Genomic DNA, 23,167 nt, shown 5'->3' on the forward strand with positions numbered 1-23,167 from the left:
CCACAGTCACCTAGTTTTTTAATGAGGATGGGGTGGTCGACAGTGTCAAAGGCCTTGCTGAAGTCCAGAAAAACTACATCCATGGCGACACCTGCATCCAATTCTTTTGTGACCTGAACATATAAGGCAATCAGGTTGGTCTGACATGACCTGCCCTTAATGAAACCATGCTGGTTGCCCTTGAGCATCATCCCCGATGCCGGCCCATCGCAGATGTGCTCCTTGATGATCTTCTCAAAGAGTTTCCCCAGGATTGAGGTAAGACTGATGGGCCTATAGTTGCCCGGGTCCTCCCTCCTCCCTTTTTTAAAGATGGGGACCACATTGGCTATCTTCCAATCATCTGGCACCTGGCCTGAGCACCACGAGCACTTGTAAAGCTGTGCCAAGGGCCCAGCAATAACCCCTGCTAGGTCCCTCAACACCCTGGGGTGGAGAGCATCTGGACCTGCTGATTTGAACACGTCCACACAGTATGGGTAGACAATGACACAATCTATTTCCAGGTGAGCACTCATACTATTTTTTTTTTTTTTTACCGCATAAAAATATATCTAAAGACTCAGAAAAAGTAGACAGCCTTTTCCAAACAGCTTGTGTCACAGAAATTAACACAGAGTTGAAGCCTGGAAAGGTGCTCAAATGATTATCCAAGTTAACCAAAGATCAAACCTGCAACCTTGGTATTATTAGCACCACAACGTTAAATAAAAGAGCTACACAGCCACCTGGCATATGTATTTACCAGGAAATGCAATCCAGATAATCTTTCTTTGGCAATCCCCCATAGTCAAGGACGACTGTGTTAGTCGTGTGTCCGAAGATGGCTGATGAGGCCTATCCAGGATCGACAGACTCTACTGCAGCTCGGACATGTGTTTCCATGTGGGGTGGGTGGCATTGGGTTCTTGATTTGGTCCAAAACGCGCTATTTCTGCTGCTCCCCCTTTTCCATCTCCTGTTGTTGTTGCTGTTGTTGTTGTCGTTGTTGTGAGGTTTCAAAGTAGTGAGATCCTGCAGTAGACTCTTCCTCCATTTGGGGCAGCGCTGAGCAATAGTCTCCCATACGTTGACATTGGACATCGTATTTTTTTAAGTTGGCATTGAGGAAGTCCCCGAATCGCTTGCTCTTCCCTCCTCTTCAACTTACACCTTGGCTGAGCTGGGAGAATAAAACTTGCTTTGGGAGTCTGGAGTCGGACATCTGGATGACATGGCCAACCCAACGAAGTTGGTGTTGGATGATCATTGCCAAATACTCGTGGGGAGGACGCTAACGTTGGTGCGTCTGTCTTCCCACTGGATTCAGAGGATCTTCCACAGGCATCATTGATGGTACTTCTCCAACAACATTAGATGTCTCCTGTTCGTTGTCTGTATCTTAGCTCTGTACAGCAAGATGGGGATCATGACTATTTGGTAAACCATAGATGGTTTTAATCCAGAGAATATCGTTTCCAGCATGACATAAATGTGCTCCAGTTACATCATCGAATTGCAGCCTGAGATTTTTCCAAAGAACTCAACAGCATTAGGTGTTTGACTTTCATTGCCTTTCAATACAAGTTGGAGAATGACTCCCTGTCACTCTTTTTAAAAATCCTACTTCCACTGATTTATTGTGACTCTCACTAAGGTCCTAGGCATCCTTTTGTGAGGGGGGAAAAAAGTATGAAAAATGTTGAATCAAATTTCCTTCCCAGATTTAAATATTATTGTTACCAGTTCATAACCTCACTGGTTCCAGAAAGGGTCACATTTCCTCATGATAGCCCCAGTTCTGCCAGGCTACATTTAAACCACTGGTCCAGCTTGAAAACGTTAATCAAACCACACGTTTCTAGGTAAATTGCCAACTGCCTCTTCATCTGAGGAGCATCCATGCTATTTCATTGCAACCAGCCTAGCCCAAACCAAGTCCAGATTTACCTGAGAGTAGCATGATACCAAAAACTTCCATATTTGGGAGCCTGATCCAGCAAAACACTGAAGCACAAGCTTGAGTCTTACAGAGTTGGGTGGGAATTAGGCATCTTAAACGCTTTGCAGAATTGGGGCTCATGGGGCTGTCGACCCAGGGAGTTTATTCCAGATTAAAGTGAGGTGTGAATGTATGATTTTCCTAGCACCCTTTATGAATGCACACCTTCTATAATCTCCTAGTCTCATCCTATCAACTGCTTTTCCTTCAGCAATGTGAAGCATTGCGCTTTGCCTCTGATCAGCCTATGTCATCAGTCTCTATCACCTACTTATTAGATTTTCAAACAAGTACCTCCATTCTTCTCCCATCCTTCTCTCCCTCACACTCCCAAAAAACAAATACAGATGTAATCCCTTCTCAAACATCTCATTGAACACAACACCTACAAAAAAACTTGAGCGGGGTAACGCTGCTGTGTGCCGAGATCATTGCCTGTCACACTGACCAGGGCTGTCTCTTTGTTTCTTTGCGCCCCCCTCATCTATCTATAGCCTCTTCTCTGATACTTAGATTGGAAATTTTCTGGGACGGGGACTTATGTTTTTGCACAACGATATCAGAAATAGTAATAATAATAATGGGTTTTGTCACAAATTAAAACTGGAAAAAGTCACGTATTCTGCAATAAGTCTGTCCACACAGTACGCTAGGCAGATATCCCAGCTAGCGTCTCCAATAAAGACCTGCCCTCCGTTCCTTTTATGGAGACCTCTCGGAAAAAAAAATCTGATGATCGTTAGGTCTGGAGAGCCACGCGTTTTTGGAGGACGCCAGACTGCAAAGAGGTTAGAAACACCTTGGGAGCCTCAGTCAGTCCAAGAGCTCACCTTCATATAAAGTGTGAACAAGCAAAATGAGACATTCTGGGGAAAGTTGATTACAGAATTTCCTTTTAAATGAATAACATGGCTACTCTTGATATATAGGGTCTCAGGTTCAGGGGGTTTTATACTGTAAATAGCCCCCCAAATAGCAATGATGTGGTATGCTTGATAAAAGCGTGATTATATACAATTGCTGTTTCCAAAGTAGACCTCTAGGATATTCTTAACAAATGTACTTTAGATTTTAAAGTTTTAGTCCATTCATTGTTCACCATTCCTACCCCTTCTCATTTACCCTCCCCAAACCGACTGTGAAGCTGACAGCAAAACGGCCTGGTTATTATAGCAGCTTAAAGCCCTTTGTACTAATTTATTCTGTATTCATGACAGACACAAGGGCTCTTAAATCCAGATTTGTCATGTTCAATAGTCAGCTGAGCTCCTTTTGAGGCATGCAATCATCCTAAATCCCTAACCACTGAGATTGGCATGAAAGGAAGAAATGAGAAGTCAGAAAGGAACTTCCCATTGATTAAAGGCAGCTCAACTAAACCGAGCCTGGTGGAAACCAAAGGCTGATGGTGCATTTCAATAAAACAGGGATATACTTGATTTTCGTATTGCAGCTGTCAAATTGCAGATTCTTAACGTTAGCAGAAGAGCAGGAAAGCCAGTTTGACAGACTTGTTCGGAGCAACCAAATGAACAATATTGTTGAGATTTATTCGGGCGGCCACCCGTGGAGCACAGTAAGTACCGTAATAGCCACCCTTTGCAAAGGTAACAGGTAAGGTTTCCGGTTAAAATATTAACTGCTTGTTTTTGCTAATCATTAACTTGTCATTTGAATAATATCGTGCAAGTATAGCATAGACTTATCGCCAGATGTTCTTAGAAAAGGAGATCCTCAAAGACAAGACGTTTGGAAGGCAGAAAGGACTAATGAAAAAGCCTGCTACTAAAATATCGCGTGCGTTTTCTCCTTCTAGGTGGCATTAAAGTAAATAGCTGTGCGGGTCCGTTAAACAGTGTTTTCTCCATCGAGGTGGCATTGAAACACATAGAGGACCGCGAACGGAAGAGAAAATGAGCGCAAACACATAAAAAAACACAGCCAGCAGAAGCGAAAAGCTCCGCACGCCCAATCTTTCCTTAGGGAAATGAACTTTTCATCGTTGAGAGAGTATCTAGATGTGACAACTTAAGTGAAAACACGCTTGGTGTTTTCGATGGATCTTCAGGCGCAGGGTTGGCTGTTGATTACACCAATGTATCCGCAATTACGCGAAGGCTTTTTCTGTGCTAAACTGCACGAGGTGCAGAGAAAAATCAAGCTTTTGGAAACGCCGCCATCCGAAAGATCAGGACGAATTCCAGCTCGCAACTGCAAGGCTCATCCTTTCGGAGCTGAGGTTTAGCCTGGTTTGCTCATTCTCTCTCTCCATCCCATAGCTAGTCCTTGTATAGAGGGATTTATTACAAGCAGGGGGGGTGGGATCTGCAAATATGTGGGTCTGATTTGCCTTGCCTAGGGGATAGGGGGGGCAGTGAGAGCTCTGCCAAGGTCCCAGCACCCCTGAAACGACCTGCCCCTGGGCTGGATGTGTGCTGGCCGGAGCAAGAGGGGGGGAGAGGAGGGAGGGTGCATTGGGGGGGAGCACAGGCATTTGTCCCGCTCGCAGCCGTCGGTCCGCAGGGCTTTGTTATGCTAATGCCGGCTGACATCACTGCACACATCAAAGCCGCCGGCACCTCATATAAGCAGGTCCCGCTCGCGCAGCCGGCGCAGGCGGGCGAGGAGCTCCGCGCCGGCCGCGCTGCCAAGGTAAGGGGACGCGGGCAGGCAGAGCATGGCCGGGACCGCCAGCTCCAGGGGCTGGGTGGTGGGGGGTCTCGGCAGTGATTGCAAAGTTGCTGCTTACCCCCCCGTTGCAGGGTGTTTGGCTGTGTTAGATCAAGCCTTATTAGACTCTAAGGATAAAAGCAGGCAAGGTTTTGGGGGGTGGATGATTGCAAAGTTGCTGCTTTCTCCGCTTTGCAGGGTTTTTGGCTGTGTTTGTTCACGCCTTAGACTCTATAGAGGCAGGCAAGGTTTTGGGAGGTGGATGATTGGAAAGTTGCTGCTTTCTCCGCTTTGCAGGGTTTTTGGCTGTGTTAGTTCACGCCTTAAACTCTAAGGATAGAGGCAGGCAAGGTTTTGGGAGGTGGATGATTGCAAAGTTGCTGCTTTCCCCTCTGGTGCAGGGGTTTTGGCTGTGTTAGTTCAAGCCTTCTTAGACTCTAAGGATATAGACAGGCAAGGTTTTTTGGGTGGATGATTGCAAAGTTGCTGCTTCCCTGCCCCCCCTTGCAAGCCTTTCTGTTGTGTTGGTTTAAGGATCTAGGCAGGCAAAGTCTGGGGTGGATGATTGCAAAGTTGCTGCTTTCCCCCACCCCGTTGCTGGGGTTTTGGCTGTGTTGGTTTAAGGATCTAGGCAGGCAAGGTTTTGGGGTGGATGATTGCAAAGTTGCTGCTCCCCCCCCCCACTCCCCCTTGTTGCAGTGTTTTTGGCTGTGTTGGTTTAAGGATCTAGGCAGGCAAGGTTTGGGGGTGGATGTGATCTCTGTTGTGGCCGAAGATGCAAAGAACTTTGTTCCAACTCAGTTGGTTTAATACAAGAGATCACATCTACCCTAAGAGCCTTGCTTGCTTTTCTTCAAGGGCTGAAGAAAAGTCTCCGGCAGCAGCCTCAGAGCTGTAGAAACTCCCGCAAGTGCCAACTAGGGCAGAGCTGAAAGTGATGCCAGTCCACCTGGGATCCTGGTGGATGGGGTCTGGTGGGGGGCACTTCAAGGGAGGGATGGGGTCGGGGGGGGCACTGCAAGGGAGGGATGGGTTCAGGTGCAGGGGGCACTGCGAGGCACGGAGCCTGCCAGAGAGATGAGAGAGAGATCCAGAGTCTGTGGATGTGGGAGTGAGAGCCCCGGAGAAGTTTAAGGATGCAAAAGCCTGGGTGCAGGGGAGGGGCCGTGCTTGACTCCCCCTGTTTGAATGGGGCAGTAAATGGAGGACTGGAAGTGCAGAGGGAGGCAGGCAGCCAAGCCCCCTGCCCCCGGCTGCAGGGCTCTCCAGCCTTGCTCTGAACTCCTCTCCTGTCTCGGGGCGTGCGGCGGTGGGTGTGTGGGCTGCATAAGCCATTACCCCTCTCACTGCGGGGATCTCCCTCAAGTCACTGGCTGGAGTTAATGGAGCGATCTATAGGACAGCGCTGAATAAGGTGCTTTTCTTTTCCTCTTTCTGGGAAGCTGTGACGGGAGGGTTGGCCAAGGAAGAGACTGGGTTTTTCCTCTAAAGCCTGTTTAGGAGTCAAAACAGTGATCAGATCCCAGGTTGGGTTTTTTTTTCCTCCTGTGGAGAGGGATTTGTGTAGCAGATTGCTACAGAAATCTGCTCTTAAACAACACAGGACTTGTAGGATCAACTGGATCTGGTTTATAAGGGACAACCAGCCACTTGCTGCTGGCTTGAACTGTGACCCCAGAGCCCTTCACCCTGGCAAACGGCACGTCTGCTCGAGTGACTCCCTCCCTCCCTCCCTTATGAATTTTTTGGGGGTGACTTATAAGTATAAGCTGTTTTGGAGCTAGTCTGTGGAAAGGATCACGATCATGGAGGTGTCCCCAACTCCACTCCCAACCAGCCCTTGTCCCTTTGAAAGGAAACTTTTTAAAACAGCCCTAGATTTCCCCCTTCCGAAGAGCTGTACAATTTGCAACAAGAATTGGGGAGAGTTTTAGCTGTGAACATGTCTCCGGTCTGCAAGGAAAGTTGACTCTGAAGTCTGTGTTGTTAAGTGCCTTCATGGGAGATAGATAAGGGGTCTAAAATAGCCCCCTGCCAGGAGAGTGCATGGACAGCATTAAAGGTTGAAGGTTTCAAGCGTGCCCTTGTTTTTTTGGTTTTTTTTTTAAAGATAAAAGCCACAGAAATATCTCCATGTGCGGATGCAAAGTGGTGGGGCTGGGATGCCTTGCTGCAAGAGGCAGCAAGGCAAAATAAGAGGGACGATGAAAAATATAGGGTGAAATGGTGAGAGGTTTTTTGCCTCTGGCTTCAGGGCAGCCGGGATCTCCTGGGGGTAAAAGAGCAGCGACCCTGCTGCAGGCGCTGGCTTCGCAGAGCAAGGGCACAGTCTGCGTGGAGAAGTGAAGTGCCCGGCAGATTGCAGAAAGCGTGCCAGGGGGAACAGGTCCATCAAACAGCTCCCACGGGGTATGAAAAGTAGTGAAGCCTGGAGGAGGGTTTCAAGCATGGGCACCTATTCGACCCCTTAAGAGCCAGAGCTTTCTTGTGAGTCAAGTGCAAGGCACCAGCTGAGTTTTCAGGAGCGCCTGGGGACTGTGGGTGCTTCCATTTGGGGGTCTTGTATTTGAGACCCCTTTAATCCAGGCTGGGTTTTTGAATGGTACTCGGCGATCGCAGAATATAGGGGCCCTTCTATGCATTTTCAGTTGAAGCTGGCTTTAGATTGAAATCTCGCCCGTCGGGTTTAACCAGGGGCAGAATCCGGCTGTATCATGTGAATTGCTGGAAGTGAACGAGGAAAGAAAAGGTCCTTGGGGATGTCTTAAGAGTGAGCGAAGAGGTTCCCATTCATTTTCTTGGAAGGACACAGCGGGCAGGGCTACCTCCTTTTTGAGGTTAGGGGAAATCATGGGAGACTTGAGGAGTCCTGTCCCTTGGGTGCTGAGAAAAAACCTCCCAAAAGGAGGATTCTTGAGGTCTTTTGTCTCCTGCTGGCTGCTCCCTGGGACAGGAGTTTTGATGGTGTGTTTACTCGGCATTACGGCCTCTTCCTTGAGCTCCAGGTGTTGGTGTATTTGGAAAGGAGCAAGAAGCAAAGTTAATGGGGTGAGAATGAAAGCAGAAGGGAAGGAACAAAACACACTTGTTGCAAGAGATGAGCCAGGCAGCCTCATCTGCAGGGCAAGGGCACCTCCGTTAGTCCATAAATGTGCGTGTCAGTCGTCTTTTCTGAAAGGGGGTGGGTGTTTTTACTCTTTAAACAAAAAAGAAGAGGGTTCATGGAAGATTTTGGCTTCTACAAAACCGAAGAAGGATCTAAGATTTGCCTTTTTTCCCCCAGATATACAAAACTTGCAGGGGGGGAAGAAAGGGAGGGGCGGTAAAATTGCAGCGGGGAATGAAGTCCTGCCATATGCAGGGTTAAATGGAAACACACAATCAGACCATAACTCAAGCCCTAATTCAAGCCATACGGTTTGTCTGTCTGTTGACTATAAAGGTATCAGGAGTTTGGGAGGGGGGATCTGACCTTTTTTTTATGATTCATAAACCGCTCCTTGGGCAATTTGGACAGCGGATTGCTCTTTCGGGGGGATTCACGCGGCTTGGGCGCGAACGTTACCTTGTACTTTCTCCCTGACTTTAGGTTCTTGTGCCCCCAGAAAAGGAGCGCCGTCTAAAAAGGGAAGGAAACCCATTTTGGGGAAAGATTGGGAAGATCTCTTTTTTTTGTTTGTTTTGTTTTTTAAGAGTTGATTTCCTCCTGGAAGAGGTGACTCTGGAAAGATGAAGCTGAGCCGACGTTTTTTGTTAGCAGTTTTTCTGTCTCTCATTTTGCAGCCGGGGATTTGCCATGGAATAAAATGGCTGTAAGTATTGCTCTTTTTTTCTTTCTCTATTTGCATTGACACATTCTTGCTGCCGCGCGACAGCGTCCTATAGTTTCAAGCTCTGCGCTAATGACTTGGGACGCGTCGCGATGGCTTTAGAAGACCGATCCTGCATTCTTTTGGCTACCCAAGCTCCCGCTGATTCAAGGGATCGGTTTAACAATGTGTACATGCTTTCTTTCCAAAAGGCACCTTCTTTGGTTTACAGGGAAGGAAGAACTGGTCCCAAACTCTAGCCATGTCATCCAGCTTTTACTACCCGCTTCTTCCACGCTGGGGGAAAGGACACCGATTTGTGGAGCACAAGCTGGAAGCCCTAGGTTAAGATAACGCTGGCAGTCTTCAACCGCAGGGGATGCTTGATAGAGAGCATGTTTTTTTGTGAGCCCTTTGCCCCTTCGGTTTTGGAGGGGAGAGACCTGCTGTAAAGTCAGGATTAGGTTTCTCCCCTTGTAGCAGCCCCGCACAGTTTGCAAACACACAGCCTAAGATCACTGCCCTATTCTGCTGCCTAAGCAAGCAAGCAATTAGTTGATTATCGCAAAACAAACAAGCAGGCCTCTAGATCACCCAGCTGGTTTCATCCTTTTCTGGGGTTGGGAAGGAGCTGTTGTTTTGCATATGGCTGAGAGTAAATCTTGCGGGTTAGTCCCAAATGGTTCCCCCCCACCCCCCCCCTCCTTTTTTTTATTTTTAAAAATTTTTTTTTTTTGGTAGAAGCCCTGGCAAAAATAAAGCACAACGTGATTGTTGTCAAGCAGCAAAATGTGTTTGGAAAGCAAGCTTTTTGAGGTGGGGCATCTCGTGGTTGGGCACTGGATTTGGACGCGGAAGGTCTGGTTACATTTTCCTCCCTCTGGGGCTAAGAGCAAGTCGCCGCATCTCTGCATCCAACCTGGACAATGATGGAATAACCCCCTTGTCACCCGTCCCTTTGTCTTGTCTATTGAGACAGTAAACTCTTCTGGTGAGAGGCTGTCTCTTGCTGTGTGTATTTATACCACCCACCGGCGTGGATGCCTAAGCCTCTTCAGGCATTATTGTAAAAAAAACCAATATATAATAATTTGGGGGTGCAGCAATGCATGTTAATAATGAAGTGACATTTTTAAACCCATTCAGTGGACCCTGGGCTCACTGCTTACTCCAGCCCTGATTCAGTTTAAAGCAGTGAAATGGGGGGTGTTGGGCTGCACCCTTCGCTTTGGTGCTATTGCAAAGGTTGCCTAAGAAATGGCCTTTCAATTAGTGCCAGGAATGAGCCCTCGGAAAGACCATCCATCCACGCACTACAGCAGCGCTATAGCAAGACCTGCTGAAAGGACTGAAGGCAAAAGGGCTTTGAAATAGCTCTGCTGGGGGAAGAAAAGCCTGAAGCCCTGAAGTGGTTAAACTTTTACTTGATGCCAAGGGGAGGAGGGAGGCAAGAGCAAGGGAAGGAATGGCTTTTCCCCCCACCAAGTGTGCCTCCTATCTGAAAAGGAGTGTGGCAGATGAAAGTTCAGATTAAAGTGGCATTTGAAGTATGAACTACATCCAGATGCACCGCTGGGCTCCAGTCACACCTGCTTAAAACCGGGTAGATAGCTGCACTCACGGTACAAGGGCACTTTTCATCCCTGGAAGGCTGCCAGCTAGGATGGGATAAAGAACGATATTTTTTTTTTCCATTCAAGTTTAGTTTCTCCGCACTCTCTCTTTTTCTTTTTCTTTCCTCCTCTCTGCAGCTCTGGGCCGAGTATTTCTCAGTTACACCAGCAAGCTTAGTGGAGTTACTCCTGATTTACACCCCCCCCCTTATTGAGAACATGGTATTTGGCTGAAGGGACTGTTTCTATGTCACTGGGGTAAAATTCCCAGTCTGATCTTTGCCTGAATTGGGATTGCAGGGTGGACCCCCTACATTACATTGATTGCTGCTGCTGCTTATTACTATTCCTGTAGCAAGATCAAGTCACAGCTGAGGACCCCGTAGTGCTGGGTCTTGGAAAAAGGCCGAACAAAATGATCCTCCCTGCCCCAGAGAGCTTCCAGCCGGGGTATAAGACAAGAGGCAACAGATGGATGCAGACAGGAGAGCACCAGGGAACAATGAGACGATGTTCATCACATCAGTAACCGGCAGGGGTCATAGCACACCACGAACCGAAGGGCTGTCAAAGTTTTTGATGGTGTCCTGGCAAAGGAGAGTTTTGAGGAAGGCTTTGAAGGAGGATGAGGCGCCTTTGCAGATGTGCAGGGAGGGGAAAGGCACCTTGGGGGTGGAGAAAGCAGGAAGGAGCTTGTTTGCGAGTGCCAGATGTGGGCAGTGGAGGCTGGCACAGTGGGGCTGGCTTGGCAATTTGGGTGTTGATTATGCATTTTGCTGATAGACGGGACCAAAGCAGGGAAAGCGAATGGTGCCCTTTCAGTGCAGTCGCTGTTCAGGACATCTCTGTTACTTTGCTGTCCCCTTTCCATTCCCAAAGCACGAGGTGCAAGCACGAGAACAGGACGGAGCAGTGGGGTGATTTGCCCTCGGGCTTTTGCCAGTCGCACCTCTGCGGAGCAATTTTCTCCAGGCTCAGGATGTCTGGAGGCCCAGATCTTGTGAGCAGTTTGTCACATGAGAAACTGCGTTGCACGGAAATCCACTTCACGCCTGAGTCTTTACAGGACTGGGGCTTTACCTCTGGCAGGGACTCCTCATCCCCGCAGGGGTTACACACCCGCGGGGAGAGGCTCAGGTTATGAATTTGCAATTTCATGTGAGCTATTTGGAGAGAGAGAGTTTTTTTTTTTTCTCCCCCCAGAAATGAGAGATGCTGTGGGCACCATCCCGGTCCCATCACAGCAGCCACTGGTTTTGCCATCTGGTACCCCATGCGTGCAAACAGGTCCCGTTCTGCACAGCTTATGGGCATGCTTTGCAAGGGGGTGTGAGAATTGCCTAGAGGGCGCTTATTTGACAGCTAAGCAGGGAATCAAGCTATTGCTTGGTGATTAGGAGGAAAAAATGAGAGCTGCTGTTTCTCAGGCATAACACCCTGGGTGCTCCCAGACCTATGGAAGTGCCCAGGATCTGCGACACAGAGTAGGAAAACATCACTTGCCTTTCCTAAGGGTAACATTTACTCTTGGGTGGGAATTAAGTGTTTCCTAAGCTTCATACTGCGTGCCGGGAGAGAACATGTGATCTGTAGACCCCAACAGTAGCTTCTGGGGGGGAGTGGGGAGTTGCAGGTGAAACTCCCATAGAAATCAACTCTTGCGAGAAGGACGGTAGACTCAGGCCCAGGTAAACAGTTTGTGGGGTAAGGGTATGGGGCAAAACACCTACCTATCTTTAAGATGGACCGTGACAGGAGTCAGAGCTGTCTCGTTGCAACATCAGAGGCCTGAATTCGAGGACCAGGAGGTCCCTTCTGGTCCCTGCAGGTTTGTCCGCATTGCAACCTCCCGCGCTTTCTCTTAGGAGGATCTGTCCTCCAGCTCTTCTCACTGGAGTATCTCAGATCTTGTGACATATTTAACATCTCGTTCCTTCGGGTCTCATCGTGCTGCCCCTCCAACTCCTTCAAAACCCCCAGGATCAAATCCTGCCCCTGTCCAAGTCGGCTGCAAACCGCCCCCGTTGGTTTCCAGGATGTGTTGGCAGCAGACGGGCGGGCTTATTCCATTTATCGATGGCTCAAAATGTCTCTTCTGAGAGACGGCTTTGTCCTACCTGTGCACAGACCCAGTTTTCCCTTTGCTCTAGGGGGAGAACTGCCGTGTGCGAGAGAGAGGAGGACCAGTAGGCGAGTTGCAAAGGAAAGGATCGGGCTTCTGCTTTGAAGCTTGCTCTTCTCCTTTTGCCCCCTGGCAGCTAAACCGACTTTGACAAAGCTACATGAGCGCTCTGGCCTGTCTCTAAGTAGGTGAGCCAACTCACCGCTGGCACCGACTTCACTGGGAACTTGGACCCGCAGTGAGTGGACTCCAGCCCATTCAGGCCAGCGGCGAATTTGGCTCTGTATCTGAAAGCAAGCCTGGTTGTTTTGTTTTTTTTAATGGTTTACTTTAAAGGGTCCCCATCCCCGCCAAACTTTATTTTAGTTTTACTGCACAAACTCCCCTTTTCTGTTTGAAAAGGCTTTGGTGCTAATTCAACCACTGGAACAACTTACAAAGAGAGGTGGCTCATTCCTCACCACTTCCAGTCCTGAAGTCAAGGTTGGATATTGTTCTGAAAGAGCGGGTCTCACTCACACGCAAATGATGGGCTCGATTAAATTATTGGGTGAGGTTCTTTGGCCTGTGGTAGGCAGGAGGTCAGACCAGATGATTACAGTGGTCCTATCAGGCCCTTGTATGAACAAAATCTGTGCATTTGGGTTTCTTTGCATGACATTTTTTTTTTTAAAGGTCGTCCAGTGCAAAATATTCTCTCACCATGACAGTTTGCTGCACGCAGAGCTCCCTTCCTCCCTCCCTCCCTCCGATGTCATTTTGCTTAGATTTTGTTCTTTGGATCTTACCTGAATTCCAGGTCTCATACACACCCCCACGTACACATGTATGTATGTATATGTGCGGGAGTGTGTGTGTGTGTGTGCAGGTGTGTGTGTATACACATACATATATATGTACACACACACACACACACATCATTGGCTCCATTCACAGACAAACATATATATGTATACATACATACATATATGTGTCTATATGCATACACACACATCATTGGTTCCATACACAGACAAACATATACATACATATGTGTGTCTGTATGTACATGTGTACATATGTATATAAAATACATATGTATGTATATGTGTGTGTATACATAGGTATAAAATACATATGTATGTGTATACACACACAGATATACCTACATATGTATTTTATATCTATGTATACACACACACACACACAGATATACATACATATGTATTATATATATATGTATACACACACACACAGATATACATGCATATGTATTTTATACCTATGTATACACACACAGATATATAGGTATAAAATACATATGCATGTATATCTGTGTGTGTGTGTATACATAGATATATAAAATACGTATGTATGTATATCTGTGTGTGTGTGTATACATAGATATAAAATACATATGTATGTATATCTATGTGTGTGTATACTTATATATAAAATACATATGTATGTATATCTGTGTGTGTGTGTGTGTGTGTACATCAGGGTCTGAGAGGGTCATGAGGGAGGTTGACTCCACCAGAAACTCCTCTTGACTTGAATGCTTTAAAAAAAAAAAAACGGTGTTCAAGCATCACAGGATTGTATTCCAGGTCACCCCTGGAAAGCGTTTCCCCGAGCAAAAGATTTTGGTTTGATTTTAATCAACAGTCTTGGCTGTGGACAAGCCATGGCTTCTCACGTTGTATCACACAAGTGGGGAAGGGGAAAACGCTTTCCTGGGGTGGGATCATGTGATGTTTTAAGGTGCTTTTTTTTTTTTCTTTAGACACGTTGGACTCAGTCCTGGAGCATTCAAGTCGAGGGGGGTGGTTTCTGGTGGGGGTCAACCTCCCTCATGATCCTCTCACCCTCTCAGACACTGACTCAGTTCTTTTGGTTTCTGATGTTCATCTAGATTTGAACTAGACCCTTATATGTGATGTGAGCTTTCACAGCCCTTACACATCTGAACAGTCCTTTCTTGTGCAGGCTGTGCTTGGGTTTGCCGGATCAGGCTGATTCCTCCCAGTGGATTAAATACTGCAGCTCATTCATATTTTCAAATGAATTTATTAACTGTCTGAGATAATTGAAAGAGTCAACAAGTGTCATGATGATGAATGCATCAGCCTTGCCTTGTGCTTAGGTTTATGGGTTTCGGTCCGTTTGATACCCCTGCTGTCGTGTATCCTCTCTCTGGAAGGTGTGGATGGGTTGTCTACTAAGAATCAAACTTAGGTGAGGACTGTACACAAGCTAATTCACAGCCGAGAGAGACCAGGCCTGGACTGTCAGGGGCACCGACTAGATGACCTCATGGGTCCCTTGCATTCCTGATCTGTGATTTATAAATCTGTATTTCACTCCTTGAAAGTGACTCCAATAAAGATGAGTTTTCTTTTCCATTTCCATTACCCTCTTCGTTTGCCTCCTGACGCTCGGAGATGTTTCCAATTATAAATTCTCGTAAGCCCCGGCACGAAGCTCAGGCCTGAGAGATGTTCAGAAGATCCATTTCTGCATCCTGCGTTTTATTCACTCTTGGCTCCCCAGAGCACGACTGGCTCGACGAGAAACAGCAATTGCCACCAATTACCGAATTCCTCTCCTTAAATTTAGAGTGCACCCCCCTTTCTTTTTTCTGACGTCACTGTAAATCCTTCGCCTTCAGTCTCCTTCCACGAATCCATTTTCTTATCCACTGCACAGTTGCTCTAGAGACTAGAAGATCTCATCCATAAAAGTCGCTATCAATATATGCAAGAGTCTTTGCAGCACATTTTGCTCTGATATTGCTGTTCATAGATTCATAGATGCTAGGGTCGGAAGGGACATCAATAAACCATCAAGTCCGACCCCCTGCATAGGCAGGAAAGAGGGCTGGGGCTAGATGACCCCAGATAGATGCCTATCTAACCTCATAATAACACTTCTCCCTGCTCCATTACCATTGACCCAAGCTGTGATGGTTTCCAGCCACCTTTCCCTCCTTTCTCTGCTGGGTCTTCCTGGCTGCAGTGTTTTCTTTCTCCAAATGTCCTCACTTTCTCCTGGCTTGAGCCATGAACCATCCCAGCTTCCTCCGCTAACACACACCTTGCTTTATTCCATGCTGTCACTGTAGTTGCTCATTCAGCTCCTTCCCTGCCTATGATCACTTCCCACGCTGTAGAGTTGGAGTCTTGCTGTAGCCAGGATGGTCCAGGAAATGTCTGAGGGGCAGGGATGTTTAGTGGTACCGTTGGGAGAGGTGTTGGATAACTTAGACCTGAGGAAGGGCATGTGATGCCTACATGCTTGTCCAACAGCTCTCCCACCTATACAATTGGTCCAGGAAAAGATACCACAAACATCCTTGCCCCTATGATAATCTCAGTGCATCTATAGCACTGCCCATATTTCAGGAGTCTCCTTTCATGTTCTTCTGTTTTCACGGCCCTATCACACAACAGACCAGATCAGTTCTTGTCCCAGCCTGAGCGTGCTTGTTCCTCACCCACCCATGTGCTCCTCAGATGAATCCAGTCCTCCGTATCTGGCTTCTCTAGGGGTAACGGGATGACCCTTGGTTACCCAGAGCCCAACTAACAAGGCAATATCACTTGAGTAGCCCCATCATCTCTATTCATTTGCTGTTCCCCTAGCCGCCCCCATCTTTGGGGGCCTGATTCTCACGCTGGCATGGGCCGCTTGCCCATCTAGCTCTTCAGTGGGTCCCTGAGAGGTACCAATAGATTTTCAGGATCAGATTTCCAGTCTAGTCGCCGAACTTAAGCCACGAGGAGATGGCTCTCTCCCAAAGGCCTGCTTTTCTGATCTATGGAGCAGCAATCATTGGCTTCACTTCTCCCTATTTCAGCTTTTGCACAGGCCAGCTCTTCCTCAGCAGGTATCCGGACACCTACAATGAGGAGTTGCAATATCTTCTCAGCTGCCAGGCTAGGATAAAAGGGCAAAAGGATTGGACAAGAACCTAGCTGGGATCGTCTGACCCCAGCGCTCTTTCCAGACCTAAACTTCTAGATTAGTTACTTGATTCCTGGGCCATGCACCCCTTCTCTGCTGTTCTCCTTGCTGGGTTGGGCTGAGACCCGAACCCAGAGCTCTCCCTGGGCATGCATTTTTTTCTACATAGGAATTGTAGGAGTTGCTTATGCCAATGGCTGGGACTTTTCTAACCTGAGACGTCTCCTCTCAGCCTGTGCTGCATTACAATAGCTGAGGGAAGAAGCCTGTTGGTTTCCAAGGCCAAAACTCTCTAGGGCCCAAGGGGCAGGATGGTTTCAACAGCAGCCTCTCAGATGTGGGGCTCTCTCACTTTGGCAGCTCATCGAAGCAAGGGACTGGCGTGCATCATGATGAGTTTGCTTCAGTCTTCTTTGCTTAGCTGCAAATGATTTGGGGCCTGGATGCATGAAGAACACAAGTGGGGGGGAAGGGCAGAATTGCACTCTAGAGCAAATGTGTCACCTGCTTTCTTCTTCTTAGGAATTCACTGGCCTAATTCCCAGTGTGCCTCGGCCATGTGCACTTAATGGACACGATCACATGGGCCACATGTGTAGCCAGAGGGGTTCCCTTTCCCCCTCCACGTCTGCAAACATTTTTCTGGCTCCGGAAGTGCCAATTCTATCTGCCCGGGGCCGTTTATCATTGAGAATTTGCTCGGCTCTAGCAAGCAATGGCGCTTTCTACTACACATGCTGGTGGGGAGGAGGGGGAGAGCGACAGACGCATGCAGCCGTGGACAGGGGGGTGGGGAATTGGCTTTGAAATCCATACCCTGTTGGGGTGTGAGCGCTGCGTTCAGCCGGTGGTTGAGAGAAGGTCCAGCTGTGTGACATCCAGATGTGGATGGGAATGCTCCAAGGGTGGGGATGAGCAAAAAAGATAAAGGGTTGGGGCCCCTTTCTAGTTCTGCTTTGCAAAGAGCAAAGCACGTCGCTGCTGCCGCTGTAAATAAAACCTGCCCATAAATGTGTCCATTTGTCAGCACAATTTGCCTAGCAGACACAGCTGGGTATGGGATGAGGCTAACAGGCAGCTCCTATAATGCCGGTAGAAGGAAGCAGGTTGTTGGGCTGCTCCTTTGCTGATCTGAGCAGGGCCATTCACCAGTTCTTGATGCTGTGAGTTATAAAGTCATTTTTTATGAGAATCAGTAACACTTATGGCCTTCCTAGCTGGATCATAAAGGCACCAGGGACATTTGGCTCTGGGCTCCAATCAGTGGCCTGTGGGTACCTGGGAAAGCATCGCGCACCCACGGGGCTGCATCCCACAAACAGCTTGCACCACTGTTGAGCAGTTGCTGGTGTGGGAAGAATCCCAAAATAGATGAGCCCATGGTGTGGGGTAGGGTCTTGCATTGCTTCACGGTAACAGGCCCTGGTGTTTTGGAATAAGTCTCGACTTGGACCAGGATACTCTCTCCCCAGTGCTATCATTTGACTTTTGCCTTGGGTTTTATCTGGGTCTACCTGTATGTCAGTGCAATGGCAGTGGAACGGGGGAAGTGGTTTGCTTGAATTCAAAGACGGAGCATGAAGGTTTTTTGGTTTTTTTTATGGAAACTCGATTGCTTTTTCTTCCAGCCCTCGCAGGGGATTTTCTCCATGATTCATGCCTTGACATTTTGCATAATCCTTTGAGGGGTGTGCAAGATGGATTCTGAATGCAGAAAACTGATAATGCCTACATTGCTTGCTTTCTTAAGACTGCAGCCTTGGGAGATCCAGCTATATATTATCATGCAACTGATGGGTCATTTTTCTGTCTTTGGGGAGGCCTGTCGTCTTCCTCTCCCAGCTGATGGCCTTCCTGAAGAATCGGCATGCTCTCTCAGCCTGCCTTCTGGCAGCCTTTACATAGATTGAAATGTTTGCTATAGACAGGAAGGGGGAGGGGATGTTATGTCCAAGACAAACTGTTTGCAGGTGGATGGGAGGCATATCACAGGGAGAAGCTAAGGCTGGACTGATGGATCACTTTCTAATGGCTTTGGTGGTGGTGGGTGTTTTTTTTTTGTTCTCAGAGCGTTATCCAAGACTCCCCCGGTCCTTGCCCTGAATCAGACCCAGCATTGCAAACAGCTGGAAGGCCTGGTCATGTCCCAAGTGCAGCTGTGCCGCAGCAACCTAGAGCTCATGCAAACCATCATCCAGGCGGCGCGAGAAGTGATAAAGACGTGCCGCAAAACATTCTCTGACATGCGCTGGAACTGCTCTTCCATTGAGCTGGCCCCTAACTACCTGCTGGATTTAGAGAGAGGTAAAAGGCAGAGCTACCCTCCAGGATTGGCTGAGCATTAAGAGGTGGCCAAGGGTCAGGGGGCAGCTGGGGTGTGTGTGTAGGTGTGGGAACAAGAGCCCTGAGCAATGAAGGAGGTCATGGGGACCTCATTGCAAATGGGGAAGGGACTGTACATCTCTTTCCCGCTCCGAATTGGCCCTTACACTGTACTCGGCTGCAGTATCACTCTCAGGGGGCACACACAATGCATTTACTCTGCATTATGCATTTACATTTGCATTATGCATTTACTTTGACGTTACTCCATGGTAAAACGAGTGGACACAGGATGTATAGCATTGCCCTGGTGGAAGCCAGTCCTCTTTGGGGTAGTTATCCCCTGGAGAGGGCAGAGGAAGACTTACCCTGGGGAAAGTTACACTGATGTAGTGGGCATGTGTGCACGCCCCTAGCTGAGCAATGCAAGCAGACTCTCCTGCCACCTCGTGGCCAGTGCTATCACAGCGCCTGCTGCAGACTCAGATTGGGAGAGCGGGTTGGGTGTCTCCTCCTCACTACAGCACACATTTACTGCACAGTAAAACTGGGGATAAATTACTGCACCACACATTAACTCTGGTGAGCTCGCCACTCCACGGGGAATGCAAGCCATGGTGGATTTATCCAGTGGGGACCACTTGCAAGGAGTTGACAATGCAGAGGTGGGGACGGACGGACGCTGGCAGGGAAGCAGGACAGCAGTGAATTAAACTGTAGCAGCAAATTATCCCAGGACCAAGTTAAATAGAGTTGGCTGTAACTGCTGCATGTCCCCATTCTCAAATAGGGCTGATAAGTGTGAGGATTGGCTTCATCTCTATCCCATACCCACCTCCTATGATAAATCCCTGCACTGTGGCCCACCCAGCCAACTGCCTGGGTTACTTGCTGATAGTGCTGAAGCCCCAAGTGCCTATGACAGCCCCATTCTTTGGTTATAGGGGAGAAAACAATCCTGTTTTGCTTCTCCACTTTGTCTGTGATAGAGGCCCACTTTCTAGGGCAGGAGCAGGGGCTGGGAATGGGGCAGGGGCAAGGGCTGGGTAGTGCGGCACATTAGCATTGACGGCTGACTTGCAATGTTCTTGTCTTGCAGGCACAAGGGAGTCAGCATTTGTATATGCCCTCTCCGCTGCTGCCATCAGCCACACTATTGCCAGGGCCTGCACCACGGGGGACCTCCCTGGCTGTTCCTGTGGTCCCATCCCAGGTGAGACACCTGGACCTGGGTATCGATGGGGAGGATGTGCTGACAACCTCAACTATGGTCTTATCATGGGGTCCAAATTTTCAGATGCTCCCATGAAGATGAAAAAATCAGGATCACAAGCCAATAAGCTGATGCATCTGCACAACAGTGAAGTAGGGAGACAGGTAACCATCCAAGAGAGTTATTGTCATTGTACCATCATCTGTAGTGCTTGGTGGCTTTGTGATGTTCAGTGTCTCTGCCAGCTAGTGACCGACACAGGCCTTTTTCCCAGAGCACTCTGAACTCTGTTGGCCTGCAGAAGCGTTGCAGAAATGCTAATGCAGCCTCTGGGAGAATAATGCCTGTGTATACTCATGTACATAAAACCAGGAAAGAGATGTGGTCATGTAGCCTGGGCTGGGCACCAGGAACTCCTGGATTCAAGTCTCCCTTCTGGCATGGACTAAGGTACTCCCCTGGCCTCTGTTACTGCAGTGTCTGGCAACATATCCACAAGGAAGGGTAACACTATGATCCCATGTTCCAGAGAGGAAACGGAGGCTAAGAAACTTGCCCCAGGCCACATAGGAAGTCTGTGGCAGAGTATGGACTTGACTCCAGGACCCTGAAGGCCTTGGCAGTTGCCTGGACTGCTTCCTCTTCCTTTGCAAGCTATGGCACATAAATACGTGTTTCTTAGTGGTTTGGAGGCCTAAACACAGCATCAGGTGCCCGGGTCCTGAATCCCTATTTCAACTCTGGCGCTGACTCCTTGTGTGATATAGCATGGGTCATTTCACTGCCCTACCTCAGTTTCCCCATGCTTTCCCCATGCTCCTCACTGTGTGGAGCAACAAGTTAACACTAGCGAAGTGCTTTGCACCAACAACAAATGCTCGGGCCTGTTGTGTGAGAAAGGGGCAGAGCAGCAGCTTGTGGGGGTCAGTAGTGCTGATTCCCTAATCATGGGAGCAATTCTGGAGGTGCCTGACAGAGCCTGGAGTCTGGCTCTGCTTCTCAAACGCACTTCATTTCCAAATTAACGCTGGCACTTTGCCTGCACGAGCAGCCCTCCGCCAGCGAGGAGACGGAGTCGCAGGAAGGAGGGGGTGAAATCTCCTCCCTCTGGGGCTGCAGAGGCTTTTTTTGAGGTTCCCTTTCAGTGCATTCCTCTGCGCGAATGGAGCTGGATGCCGGCGTCACTCAGACTGCACAGACACTGCATGGTGCACAGCTCCACTCTCCTGGAGCCGAAGGGCTCAGAGGTGTGGGGAGGCGGCTAGCCCATATAATGCCGTGGTCCTCTCTGTCCTCCGTGGATGCCTGAGTATGCTGCTCCAGGCACAGGGCTGGAATAGCCCCTGTAGAGCACCTCCATAGCAGTTCGCTGCTGTTCCCATGCCCATTCGCCAAATGCCCGGACCCGGCTGTTTGCACCAGGTGCCAGTCATAACACAGAGCGCCGAGAGTCTCGTCCATGGCCGCAGAGGAAGTCCCTGCTTCCTATGCCCTGACCACAGCACCACATCTCTTTTCATGCTTGCTCTGGAATGTCTTGGATCCAATTTGGGGCTAATTCTTTTGACTGGCGTCAAGGGGCACGGCTCTGTTCAGGGTCCAGGGATCCCTCTTGTTGTATTCTGGGAATAATGCAAACAGCTAAAGCAAAGTAAATGTTTTCATGCGTAATATAGCAGTTCTTTCTATGGCTCACCTAAGGGTGTGGTCCTGGGATCTGGATAAATCTGAGCTCTGACAGCATGCTGGAGGCACAGATTTCATGTCAATTGATAGATCTGTTAGTCGCTGCTGAACTGAATGGCTGGAGTGCTTCCTCTGGCATCTCTAAACCAATAGTGGTAGATGCCAGGGAGGATAATGGATCACACTAGATCTATCTGGTTCAGTGCTGTCCCTCTAGTATCCACTGCTGTCACTGTTGGAGACAGGAAACTGGGCTAGAGGGACCAGTGGTCTGACCCAGTATGGCACATCTTCTGTTCTTATAGTCTTTAGGATTACATTTAAGACACTGACTCCTTGATCATCTCCTGGGAAGTTCTTAGTGAAGAGGAGGTCACTTTGTAACTCACTGCTTCTTTTTCCCAGGTCCTCAAAGCCTCTCTGGAGATGAAATGTAAGTGCCATGGAGTATCTGGTTCCTGTTCTATCAAGACCTGCTGGAAGGGTCTTCAAGAATTGAGGGACATTGCTCAGGATCTCAAAAACAAGTACTTGTCGGCCACCAAGGTGGTGCACAGACCCATGGGAACTCGCAAGTATCTGGTGCCAAAGGATATCGACATCAGGCCGGTTAAAGAGACAGAGCTGATTTACCTGCAGAGCTCACCTGACTTCTGCATGAAGAATGAAAAAGTGGGATCTCACGGGACACAAGACAGGTAACAACTCAAGGGGCAGATTTTGGTTGTACTCTCGCGTCTCCCACTGCCGCATGGCAGAGACGTGAGCGGTGGGTAAGTGTCCCAGCTGAAGTGGCGTGTCCCACTGGAGAGGGTCCGTGTGTCACACACTACACATATGTAACACACCCTATGACTCCCCCACCCTTTAATATACACACAGGAGCAGCCAGTGGCAGGGACTGAGCTGAACATGAAGTGCCCCAGCTAGATCAGAGATGTCAAGGGCACCGGAGCCACCTGCCTCCCAGAGCAGGGTCAGCTTCTCTCCAAGCATGAGGCTGGGATAAGACACAGCAGCACCTACACTGCCTACTTGCAGGTGTCGTCTCCTTCCTGAAGCTGGAGACTGCTGCCAAATACCTCTGGGGCTTGTGACAAGTGTCTGGGACAAGCCTCATGAGGGGAGAGGAGAGGACACAGTGTGTGAGCATCAACCTTGTGCTATATGATCTCATCATTGCAATGCTAGAGGGACTGTAAGGAATGAAGATACCTCTGGGATCATCAAATCCTTTCGTCCTGCCTAGATTCACTCTCACCTGCCCTCGCCGAAGCTCTGCTGTAGCAAAAAAGATTTTTAATAAATGATATAGGCACATACGTGATCGAGGCTATGAAGCTAGCTTTGGCTCAGCACATAAATATGATATTGAAATAGGGGGTGTTGACTGGGGAAACGCAGATCTGGGGATTAGGACAGACCTGAGGCAGAGCATTTTGTGCCCCCAAACCTAATATCTCTCCCCATTATATAGTCTGAAGTGGTCAATCTGTGGCAAAAGGCAGCCTCCGTACGTGACATGTGGCAGAGCAGGGAGGGGACAGGCAGCGCAGCAGCAGATAGAGCAGGAAGCAGAAAGCAGAGCAGGAGATCACACAGGGATCAGAAATCAAGAGTAGCAGATTAGGCAGAGGAAGGGGATCAGCAGTGGGGCTAATTTGGGGCCTGCGCTGTTATAAGTGATCCAGTAAAAGACACTACCAAACAAGCAGTCTTCAAATACGTGAAAGGTGATTACAGAGAGGATGGAGATGGGCTTTTCTTTGTGGCTGTGGGGGACAGGAATAGGAGCAATGGCCTCAA

At 48.6% G+C, this 23,167-nt stretch overlaps 1 protein-coding gene across 6 annotated transcripts in view; it reads left to right on the plus strand.

Moving 5' to 3' along the window:
• Nucleotides 1-4,523: 4,523 nt before the first annotated feature.
• Nucleotides 4,524-23,167, plus strand: part of WNT11 (Wnt family member 11) — a 35,300-nt gene continuing 16,656 nt past the window's right edge. Inside the window, exons 1-6 of one of the 6 annotated variants that reach the window (XM_014519155.2) lie at nucleotides 4,526-4,633; nucleotides 8,241-8,463; nucleotides 18,209-18,444; nucleotides 19,562-19,675; nucleotides 19,760-19,839; nucleotides 21,767-22,059. In XM_014519155.2, the coding sequence (XP_014374641.1) occupies nucleotides 8,381-8,463; nucleotides 18,209-18,444; nucleotides 19,562-19,675; nucleotides 19,760-19,839; nucleotides 21,767-22,059 (806 nt within the window). In that variant the 5' untranslated portion in view covers nucleotides 4,526-4,633; nucleotides 8,241-8,380. Of the gene's footprint in view, nucleotides 4,634-6,003; nucleotides 6,066-8,083; nucleotides 8,094-8,240; nucleotides 8,464-18,208; nucleotides 18,445-19,561; nucleotides 19,840-21,766; nucleotides 22,060-23,167 lie in introns of those variants that run through there. The other 5 variants (XM_014519153.2, XM_014519154.2, XM_006021960.1 and 2 more) reach the window with 5 other exon arrangements.

The sequence above is a fragment of the Alligator sinensis genome, unplaced genomic scaffold, assembly GCF_000455745.1.
Source record: "Alligator sinensis unplaced genomic scaffold, ASM45574v1 scaffold1008_1, whole genome shotgun sequence".
NCBI classification, from domain to species: Eukaryota; Metazoa; Chordata; order Crocodylia; family Alligatoridae; genus Alligator; species Alligator sinensis.